General features: G+C 45.6%; 1 protein-coding gene across 2 annotated transcripts in view; it reads right to left on the bottom strand.

Annotated features, from left to right (window-relative positions):
* The window catches only part of ERMP1 (endoplasmic reticulum metallopeptidase 1), a 707614-nt gene extending 695727 nt beyond the window's left edge, over positions 1–11887 (bottom strand). For both annotated transcript variants that reach the window (XR_011280380.1, XM_069626023.1), the window contains exon 1: positions 11496–11887. Coding sequence is in view for 1 of the 2 variants with exons in the window: in XM_069626023.1 (XP_069482124.1) it covers positions 11496–11782 (287 nt within the window). In the remaining variant the exon portion in view is untranslated. The remainder of the gene's footprint in view (positions 1–11495) is intronic.
* Positions 11888–12113: the final 226 nt, after the last annotated feature.

Here is a 12113-nt window from a genome sequence, read left to right as displayed (position 1 = left end):
TCACATAAAATTGTTGATCAGATTAATTGCAGAAGTAAGTTTGTGGTTTACGCTATTATTTGTCAATGTGAAGACATATACATAGGGAGTACTATCAGGGAACTTAGGATAAGAATAAGGGAACACATCTCAAGTATTGGTAGCCAGGATACCAACCTACCCTTAGTTCAACATTGGCAACAAAAACATCAACTAATTGATAAGAAACATCTAAAATTCATTGGACTCAAAAAAGTGACTATGGGACCAAGAGGAGGAAACCTTGAAATTAAATTGAGGCAAGAGGAAGCAAAATTAATTTGTAAATTTCGTTCAGTGGAAAGAGGCTTGAATTCAGAACATGAGATGTCCTCATTTCTCTAAACAAGGAAAATAATGGTTAACCAAGTCAACATAATGTGATTAAAAATAGTTGTTTCCAGTACTTGTGTATGTATATACAATAATTCATATTTTTTCCTTCGGGGCAACACCATTTGGAAAGGGTCGAATAAGAATATTTTATACACCAGGTTCAGAAACTTCAATTAACAACCAGAGGGCAATGCTGGAATGGCATGTTAAGAAATTGGGACAGCTCTGTCTAAAAACATAGCTTTCCGGAAAAAGTTTTCCATGTACAAAGGTACTTTTATGCAATTTCTCACATACACAACTAACTTTAAATAAGCCATCGATGTTTAGTGACAAAAATTAACGTAATAATAAGTGTAACAAACAAGGAGAACGTGATCTTCATAAGTCAAAATTGAAATTTTCCCAAAATATGGCCGCAGGTTTAAAAATAGAAAAGGGACTGTCAGGGATCCGATCGGAACAGTTCTTCGACTGAAGCTCAGTTATGTATTTTTTACCTTAGAGACCAATTGACCTTAATGATAAATCTAAATCAGTGCTTGACCAGGGACTATCAAGAAATGTAATTTATTGGTAAATTATCGAGCAACAATTTTTTCGGTTAAAACTGCGTCTTGGATTAGTAAATTATAACTGACACATAAAAGTAATATTTTAACTTGCGCCAAAACAACAATTGATTTTTTGATAGTATTGTGCAAGAATTAGGACGAAAGTAATAAACATAGTAGTAGGACTACGGTACCGTTACTAAGCCGACAACAATAACAGTACCTAGATGCAGAATACACGGGGACTCTTAGAAACGGAATACGCTCGCAGGGAGCAGGTAAGCGTGCTGAGGGAGATCTGAGATGGGGGTCTTGTTTATACGGTCCAACTACACGCGGGGATCACGTGGTAATAATTTTTGGATCTAGTTATAATCGTGAGAGATGCCAAGAGGCAATGCGATGATCAACAAAGCTTAACACGGACAATGGCACTGATATTCACGTTCTCCACCGAGAAAATAACGGAAGAGATAGCTCTATAAAGTATTTGTAGTGAATTGACATATCGCGGGGTAGATAAACTCACTAATGAGCCTTATGATGTTTATATTTTAGGGATTTAACCCATGACCATTGAAATTAAGCATTCAACTTATGAATTTTGAAAGAAACAGATTAGGTAAGAAATAAGAGTGAGCGATACACTCAATGATGAACATATAAAACAATTATGAAGCGATCTTTTATCAATCAATTTCTAACAAAAATGTTCTTTCTCATTGTGTTTTGTCAAATATTTCTTTTTCTTCATTTTGAAAAACGTTTTTCTCATTCCTAACAATCCCACCCTACCCCCTCCCTCAAAATGGCCATTCATCAATGTTGTTTAATTTTTGATTGGGTGCATTTTTGAATTTTCAAAAAAATGTTTTTGTTATGTATTGTGTGACTAGCCCTGATTTGAAAAAGACATAGAATGTCGAAACACGTGTAATCATATAGGGCATTTTTCTAAGAACTAAAGGAGAAATAAAAGATCAATAACTTGACTTGGAGTACAAGAAGCATTGATTGATCCTTTCTTACAACGTTACGACAAGGGCGCATGATATTAGTAAGAGTAACATAATTCTTATATACATTTTTGAACGGAGCAAGGGGGCCAGGAAGACTCCGTTGTTACCCAGGCATGCGACCGGAATTGGTGAATAATAAACTATTATCAAAAGGGCGCTGAGGTCCACTTGAGGAGGTACCCAATAAAAAAGGCTCCCCACATTTTCAAGAATACTCCTACTACTCTAGCCTCCTTCACTCACATGCCTCTCATCCTCGCCGTATCTTCCAGACCCTCTCTCGGCTTCTCTCCCCTCCCACTTCTGACCCTTACACGAACTCTTCCCTCTCTCCCTCTGACTTCGCCAACTTCTTCTCATCCAAAACCCTCTCTTCGCCAGAACATCCTCTCCTCTTCTTCATTCTCCCCCTCCTCCCTCCCCCTCTTCCAGCTCTGCCAACTTGTCCACCTTTTCTCCTATCACCCCTGCATGTGTCTCCCACCTCCTCTCCAAAACTCACCCTACTGTTGCCCCCTCTGACCCCATCCCCACCTCCCTCATCCCCAAAAATGTACCCCCTCCTTATTCCCTACCTAACCACCTTTTTCAACATCTGTCTCTCCTCTGCCACCTTTCCTTCAGCTTTCAAACATGCTACCATAATCCCTATCCTGAAGAAACCTTCTGCTAACCCTCTTGTTGCCTCCAACTATCGGCCAATCTCCATTCTCCCCTTTATTTCTAAGCTCCTCGAGCACCTTGCTTACTCTCAACTTTCTGCTTTCGTCTCATCCCACTCCCTCCTCCCTGCCTCTCAATCTGGTTTCCACCCTACACACTCCACTGAGACAGCCCTCACCTATGTCCTCAACTCTCTCCTCGCTACACTAAGCAATCTTCAATTCTCATCCACCTTGATCTTTCTGCAGCTTTTGATACCGTAGATCACTCCTTTCTTAGCACTCTGTCCTCCTTCGGCTTCAAAAGACTGTTCTCTCCTGGCTCACTTCTTACCTCTCCAATCGATCCTTCACTGTCTCCTGGAGCAGCCGCACCTCCTCCAGCCTCCCCGTGAACTATGGCGTCCCTCAGGGTTCCGTGCTGGGACCCTTTCTTTTCTCTCTCTATACCTCCCTTCTCTCTCCAGTCATTTCTTCTTTTGGCATTTCCCACCACTTCTTTGCTGATGACACCCAACTCTTTCTTTCCTTTTCTTCTTTCACATCTGACCTCCACCTCACTCTTTCTTCCTGCCTCACGGCCATAAAAGATTGGCTGTCATCCCACTTTCTTTCCCGCAACACTGACAAGGACTGATGTGCTTTTCTTCCCTCCTAATACTCTCTCCTCTTCTCCCCTCCCTTCATCCACTTTCCACCTTCCAACCTCCCCATATCTTCCAATGCTCGCAATCATCATATCATCTCCTCCTCCTCACCCCCCCCCCCCCACCACACACACAACTGAAATTTTAATTCCTCCGTCTGGTCTATAAATCTCTCCATGATCTGGCGCCCCCCTACCTTTCCTCCCTCCTCTCATTTTACTCCCCCTCCCGCTCTCTCCGCTCAGCAAACCTCTACCTCCTCACTGTACCTGCAGCCCCATGTGCCTCCTCACGCTTCCACTACTTCCGACTCCTGGCCCCCCTACACTGAAACTCCCTCCCGCTCTCCATCCGCTCCACCCCTACCTACTCATCCTTCCGCCACTCCCTGAAAGCTCATCTTCTACACTCGCACCCGACTTCCCTCTGACCTTAAATGAGTAACAAATACTACTTAAAAGCAATGAGGAAACCCGATCACTCCCCCTTCCCTTCCCTTCCCCTCCCCGCCTCCCTTCCCCCTACCTCAAATCCTACACCATAACTCCCTTCACCTACCCCCTCCTCTACCCTATCCCCCTACCCCCCTTGTAAATAGTTCTACTTATTGTTCTAATGACCTGTTCATGTTTGTAAATATGCTTCTATCACTTTGTACCTGTTATATTGTAAAGCGCTTTGGCTTAAAGCGCTATATAAATTCAATAAACAAACATATGCAGAGGACATAGAAGGACATTGGGCAAGCAAAGATCTTGTGGTCTCTGCCACTGACTGAACAACACAAACAACAATGCTAATCAGCTCTAGGAATGTTTAGTCTGGGACCTGTCACCATAAGAGACTAACTCAATCTAAAAATGAATTAAAACTATGCAATTAGTGGCTGACCGATTTTTGCAGAGACAGAAAAGTAAAACCTTGTTTCGCATATTCAGACAGACTTTCCTGGTAGCTAAATAGTTCACATTGTGGCTCCAGACTCACAGGAAGGCCTGTTTCCTTCAAACGATTACTTCAGGCAGTCAGCCCGGCAGATGGACCAACTGGCAAATCTTTTGCCATGTGAAACGTCATACAGGATTTAGCAAAAACAGTAAGGGCATTAAATTGGTTGGAGCACTGTATAAGTAACTTACCAAGCATACTGAAAATGGTTTCCTCCCTGGCAAAGAGCATTTTAAGATTTAAAATACTTTGCTTTACCTTCAACATTGTGCTCAGTGAGAAATCCCAAATCAAGCCTAAATCGACTAAATGGGAAAACCGTGAGTTCAACCTAATCCAGTCTTGCAGAGTTTGCCTTCTAAGAAATCTACAACCATTCAAATGCATCACTCAGGTATGTTTCAAGGTTATATAATGCCAGGGACTATACTGGTTTATTGAGGTATGCCAGGGACTATACTGGTTTATTAATCCCTCAATGGAAAATCTACTAATCCCGCTTCTAAACGTCTTTGCAGCCAAAAATGTGCTTATTGCCTTTGATGGAACATTATCTTTTCAGTACAGCCCCTCTTTTTGCAGCAAAGTAACGCACCTAGGTATTTAAATTTGTTTACCTGTTCTGTTCTATGGTTCTTCAGAAACCACGCGAATCCAGTAATAGTGCTGGCTTTTCCAAAGGACATTCATTTCGTTTTTATTATAATTAATCTGTAAACTGTAAACAAAATTCGAGTGGGTAGACAATTTGTTTAATGAGTGCTATATAAACCTATTGCCGTTTGGTCAATTACAACGATGTCGTCTGCATATCCAAAACATAAGATTATAAACCTATTGCCGTTTGGTCAATTACAACGATGTCGTCTGCATATCCAAAACATAAGATCGGAATATTACACCATTCAGGAGGAAAGTTGTGTGCACACATAATGGCATTGTGTAAACCAACGAGATCAAATGTTGAAAATCAAGGGGTGCCAGGACACATCCCCGTTTCAGTCTTGTGTTGGTAATAATGAAGTTAGTGTCCCAGCATTATCTAATCTTACTTAGAGTTCATGTATTAGAGCGTTAGCAGTCCTCTCGGCAGACCCGAATTATGAAGATTATCTCATAGCAGGTTACGGTTTACGCCATCAAAAGTGCAGTAAAATCGAAGCAAGCCATATGCAACATTAATCCCACACTAAATCGGGAACGTTGTACTAAATATGGCCAAAAAAATGGTTTATGGGTTGTGCCATATCCAGGCCTTCCCCATCCTCTTAATTCCTTCAGTAACAATTTCGCAAAGATCTTACTGGTGGCAGTGAGGGATCTATGTGATTATTATGACGGCCGAAAATGCCAACTTTTTTTAACCCTTTACACCACCCCACCCCTTTAGACCCCCTGCCACCCACCATATATTATACTCTAAACCCCCCCACATATATATGTGGTGTAAGGGGGGGTTAAAAACAAAAAAAAAAAGAAAGTCGGCATTTACGACCGTCACAATTCCCAGGTCGACATTTTTGTACGATAGCTAGGAGACAGTAATTAGGGGGAGGTCACATTGCGAGGGCCCTTTTATATACTGGAATTATTTTTTCCAGGATTCAGGAACACCATAGATGTAATAAGGCTTTGACATTGAATAGACCATTAGGGAGTCCTTTAGGAAAGGGAGGGGGAGATTTTGGGATGCGAGAAGGGTGGCGATATTGGGAAATCTGGAGACCTGCCCTTGATGTCCTAGCATTTGAAATGAAGATATTTGGGGGATGAATGCCTATGTGGCCTCAAGCATTCAAAAGTAGGCCAGGAAGCCATGTATGCAGTTTATTTAGGATGCCTTGCTCTTGGCGAACTGCTAAACGGTGCAAGACAAATAGGCACTTGATGTGAACAGACAACCAAGACCGCGGTGTGCTTCTTATTCTTATGCCCCTTTGTCGCAGATGGAGATGGAAGGGTCGTCTTCCTTTTTTAATTCAAGCAATAGTAAATCGTGTAAAGAGGCTGTGGAGTACTTCGCATCCACTCAAGATGAGAGGGTGATTGAAGTAGTTTCTCACTGCTGCCTGTGAAGAAGGTCGCTTGATCCAAACATCTGCCGGCATTGCTAAGACAGACAGCAAAAGCTGTGAGGAGGGATGTAGGAGTTGTTTCATGAAATTTGATTGGCTTCCGGCTGGGTATGGTTATGTCTGATTTTATAGTGGTATATATTTAGTGTATATTTGTAGCTTGATATTATACTGTAATGGCCTTTGCTAGAGAATAAAGATCTGTTAAGGATTGAGAGGGAGATAGCAAGCACAAGCGATCAAGAAAGACATAGGTGGGGGAAAAAGAAAAAAACAAGCATTGGCAATGCCAACGGTTTTGGCATTTGTGTATACATTGGAAAGGCAATTAACTGGCCATCGATGGTAGCAGCTGCAAATTGGGGCAAGTACCTTGGCATATAATAGCAGTGCCAGGCAAATGCCATACTTACAAGCCAAAACAGTTGGATCTGACAATGCTGTTTTTTTTTCTTCAGGACATGCATAGTGCTTATAAATTCAGCAGCTGAAGGCAGACGCAGTTTTTATTTTTATTACCGCAGTAGCATGTTTACAGCTCCAATTAAGTCATTAAATGTCAGAACACCACATGACCAGAGTAAAATCACAAACACCTTAAGCAGTTCTAACGTCAACCTCCTGCCCACGGATTCCCATCCTCCCGCTTTCCATTGACCACCTCTTATTCCTAAATCGAAACACCTTTATCACCTCTAAACCAGTCCATTCTGCCCCCCTACTACTCCATCTCCCTGGCTGCCATGATCTCAGTAGACATAAACCTGGTGCGAAATTCTCCCCATTCCTTCTCAATTTCTGCACTGCTTCTGTGGATGGCAGCTGTAATTCTTTCCATCACGTAAATATTCTTTGCCGTGTTAACACATTCCTTCTTTCCCAGGAGAAACACCCTCTTCCAGTGCATGGCTAAACATGCCCTCCAGCCAGTAACAAACAGAGCACGCGACTCACCACTATACTCTCCCTCACTCATCTCCAATCCAAACAATACCAACAGTGGCGTCTGCACCCGGGAGATCCCATCCAGTTTCTTAATTCAGCCAAGCACTTCATCGCGAAAGACCTGCACCCCCTCACAACTCTTCCACGTGTCAATAATCCACCCATGCCCTACACTCATGCCAACAAGAGCTCGCACCCCGAGAACAATTCGGAAAGGCGCAACGGGTCATACTGTCATCGGTGCAACTTAATCGCATGAAACTTGTATTGGCACGCGATCACTACCTTAAAAGCTCCACAACAAAGTTTATACCATAACGGTTCATCAAGTCCCAGGCCCAGGTCCCTTTCCCTTTGATTCAAAAGCCTCTCCATGCTCCCTCTCCCTGCCTCCACCAACGCACCATACAGAGAAGAAATCAAGCCCTTCATCTCCGTTCGAGAATCCAGGACTTTCTCCTTCGGGCTGAAATCTCTCTGTATCTTTTCCTTCCAGACTTCAGTTGTGATTGCTCCCCTCAGTTGTAAATAGGAGAATACCGACACATTTCCCACCCCAACCCCTCTTCCAATTCTGCTAGAGGGACAAATTGTCCATGCTTCTATAACTGCCCAATCCTTGTTAAGGCTGCCTCAAACCAACTTTGAAGCCCATCTAAATTCGGAATATTGTCCTTCACACCCGGGGCCAACAAGTGACTCAATGGGGAAGGCCATGTTGTGACACCCCGCAACCCCAGACCCTTCCGCCAAATGTTCCAAATAACCCCCAGGATAGGATGCTCTCTGATAGGTCTCAGGATCCAATCCCTCGTCACCCAAAGCCATTCCCCCACCATCGCTGGGCGAAGGTGGTAATTATCTAACCCCACCCACTGACGTTCCCACTGTTTCCTCAAATGCGGAATCAGAATCCGAAGTTGGGTGGCCTTGCAGTACAGGTACAGCTCTGGAAAACCCACACCCCCTCTCTCTTTTGGGAGCACCAAAATATACACCACCCAAGCCTTTTTTCCACGCCGCAAAACTACACGGAACATAGATTCAGGTATGAACTGGAATACATATAAAATCCTAGGGACGAAGTTCATTTTTATGGCGTTAAGACGCTCCATCCACGATATAGTTAGCCTACCCCATTTACTTTTTTTTTTTTTTAAGTTAAATCTACATATGTAAATTTTCCCACCCTGCAGCATGTACAGCTAATCGGAAATCTGGCTGACTGTACATTAACAAAGCTTGAATGACATCTCAGGCTGAATGGACACTTTCTGGCTTCATCTTAACTATCCGAAGCTGGAGGAGGTTCTAATGACACTAAGAAATCATCTCTCTGAACACTCCATCTACACCTGATTTTTGGAAAACTTGTCAAGTTTTTATATCAGGTTAAATGTTTAGATGTTACAGTTAATAAAAGGTCCATTGCCACAGTATTTCATTTGAACATCATGTGGCAACATGGGATTTGCCACTTCATGCCACTGGACAAGTATGCAGTTGTAGGCGGAGAGTTGGCAACTAGTCTCTTGGACTAATGCAATGCAATCATGTGCCATATCACAGCCACAGGCTGTTCATCCCGTGGAATGCCAGACCAGAGAAGATAAATGATTTTCAGTCTTGGAACCCAGGCTTTGTATAAACTACCAGGTAAATTCTTGAGAATACACATTGTCTAGTTGCAGGCCCTTTTTGAAGCAGCTGAAGCGATTGATTTCACAAGGCCATATATAATTGTTCCAACTGACTAACCAACAGAGAAATTAATCAATAACAATAAAAGACCCCGTTTGTTTGATTGTTCCACCAACTTGGCGGTCAACCAGGCCCATTCACATCCCCTTGACGCATGCTACACCTTGCTCTTTCCGGCCTACCCTGTTCCCCGCCAGAGTCACAGTTCCACTTGTTTTTTTTTTTTTTGCACACTTTTACCAACGATAGTGGCAGAGAACGGCTGGTGATGGACAGTGATGAAGGAGATTGAAGGATCGTAATGAAGGACATCAGATTGACTAACCATGGACTGACAAAGGAGAAGGAAAGGTACTGTTCCTCAATACCCCTTCTCTCGATGGCGAGCATATGTGTCAAAACCAAAAACAAAGATAGGATTCATCCCTAAGCTTGCACACAAGAAAGGGGCTAAATTGCAATGCATCCATACAACATCCTGCTCTTGTACATGGGAATACTTAAAAGCAAGTAAGCTCTGCTAAATGGAAGCGAAAATTAAAAAGGAAAAAAAATGTGTTGATGTTATCAACAACGAGAACATATTCCACCACAGAGTACCACATGACTCCTGAGACTGTGTGAGCCCCGGGGTGGAATGAACCCCGCCGTCTAAAGGTGCCCATATATAACCAGTGGACGCATATGCAGACAGACTGATAACATAACCTGAGAGTGAGAAACAAATACCCTCTCCCCCCCCCCAGGTAGTACACAAGAGCATTGGGTGAGTGTTGGCAATAAAAGGCTGTGAGATTTTATTGCACAATTATGGTCATAACAAAACAATCATAATTACAGTAACCATAATATGCTGTACTTTTGGGCATCGGGTCCCGAGGTTACCCCCTCTGGCCTGTGCCGCCTTTCTTGTCCCACGACAGTGTGTGGCCACTGTACAGTGACCTGTCTTCTTCCTCTTTCTTCTCGCCCTTTTTCTAGGGTGGCAAGGTTCTGGGAAAAAGAAGAGACACTGCGTATACCCTTTTGTTTGGGTCCCCGTGCAGGGACCACAAGCCGATTCTGGTTTTCTGCTGCAAAAGCAGCTCCTTATATTAGACCCAGGGGCTGTCCCTGGGTCCTTGTTGTGTCATGTGTGGAGGCTGTGGTGCCAGCCGCCGACGATCTCAGCACCCGGGGGTGCTTCTCTTTGTTGTGGCCCTGCCTCCCTGCGCATAGCACATATTTTGAAAGGAAGGGCGGGGTGTTTCACACCTCGCCCTTCCTTCTCGTCATCCCAACTACATGTCGCCTTGTGGCAGTGGTGGGGGAGCGCGGGCCAGTTTGTTGGTCTGCTGCTCGCCCCTCTTCCCAGCCTGGCTGCCATGGTGCACAGGTTACCCGGCCTCGCTTGGTGCCTGGCAGCGTTGCCCATAAATTGTATATGGACCCAAGGTGCCCCTTTCTACTCCCTGCAATGTCTACGAGGGCCGTCAGTACAGTGGTTGGATAGCAAAAGCATAAGCGGCTTATGAGCTACCTGGGCGGGCAACAAAAAACAAAAAAAGACTGACGCGTCATATTACTCCACTCACCAACCCACAAACTACCTGCGACGCTTGAGGAAGACACAATCCTGCATTGAATTTCTGCAAGGACACGCCAGTGGAAGATTTCCACATTCCACTGGCCTTCAGCCACTACAGAGGGGATGTAGCACTTAAAACATATTTATGCCGTAGTGCTACATGGTTAGAGTCTGCTCTGCGTGCCAAGGATTCTACTAAGAAGTAAGAAGGTTGCATGAAACGTATCGGTGCCAAAAAGCTAGTAGACAAGTGGTTTGGTACATGCGCCGATTCTCATTCCTACACATGTCGCTTCTAGAGACGCAATGAATAATGTCAATTATATGATGTCTAACAATAAAGGGCAACCAACATAAACAATGACGTATTGGCTCAATACGGAGGCTTCTGACCCGTTTTCCTATGCATTACAAAAAAGTCAAAATAAATGCAAGTCTTTTTGATTGTGAGCGCGAGGGAGAGGGGAGTATGGGGCGTGAATGAGGTATGAAATGGGAGTTCCGCGGCCGGCGGCTCGCTAGGAAACAGGCACCCCACGTGCAGAGCCTGCAGCAGTCGGCTAAAGGGCGAGCCTGATATCGATAGGCAAGCGAGCACCGTTTCCAGCTGCTCGGCTCAAATGGGGGGGCAGGAAGGCGAAGTAGGGGAACGGGAAAACGATACCGGTGGGAAGAGGAGGAGGGCAATCACGCAAGCAGGGCGTTATCAGGACGGATATTATTAACTTCGGGGACTTAGTGCCCGTGAGTGGCTTCAGGAGGGGAGGGGGGTCACGCTTCAAAGTTAGAAGAACGCCCATAAATACATTGGAAGAATAAGAAGAGTATGTGGAAAACTTAGGAACAGGGCACGCGAGTAACGCCCTGATCCCAGTTTTGACATTGACAGGCAGGCTAATGCCGTGGGGGGCGGGGTGTCATGGTCAGTTCAATGCTAGGGAGAGCGGTCCCACTCCGCACAGGCAGCATGGGGCAGGAAGTCAACACGGGGATGCAGTGTGCGGCAGAGACTGTGATCCGTACCTGGCTCTCGGAGCACTGAAGTGGCCGGGGCTGGGCAGGAGCATCAGCTGCCGCAGAGAGAGGAGCACCAGCAGCCAGTGCGCCAGCAGGTAGAGCAGCATCGGCGGCAGCAAGCGGCTCTCCCGGAGCCCCGAGCCCCCTCCCCGGGACGGCAGGCTGCTGCTTCGAGGAGGGGGCCTCAGCCGCTTCTTCTCCTCCTCCTCGCCGAGCCCGTCCGGCACCTCAGCACCCCAGGAAGGGACCTGCGGGGCCCCCGCGCGCATTCTGCGTACCGCCGCCCCTTCCATCCTCCGCACGCGCCTCTCCTGCGGGCGAGGCTGTCACAGGGCTGCCTGGTCACGGATCGCAGCCGAGGTCAGAGCTCCGCAGTCCTGCCGCCTCCTGACACTGCACCTGCCTGGGGGCGGGGCCTGGTGCAGGACAGCCTAGGATAGGCTGAGGCTCCTGGGAAGGGAGTATACGGAAGAGAGCCTGAGGTGCTGCGGGTGCCGGAGTGACGGTCACATGTGCTCTCGCAATGTCAGCCCTGTCCTGTAGGTGCAGGCCCTGCACCATGTCCCAGGGTGCTGCAGGACCCGCCTGATCTGCCCCGCCACATCCTCCCCAGTAGAGCGCCGT

This window comes from Ambystoma mexicanum, chromosome 6p (genome assembly GCF_040938575.1).
Source record: "Ambystoma mexicanum isolate Mex_15411 chromosome 6p, UKY_AmexF1_1, whole genome shotgun sequence".
Classification (NCBI taxonomy): Eukaryota; Metazoa; Chordata; class Amphibia; order Caudata; family Ambystomatidae; genus Ambystoma; species Ambystoma mexicanum.
Note: the sequence above shows the minus strand (reverse complement) of the source record. Positions and strands in the feature narration are given on the sequence as shown.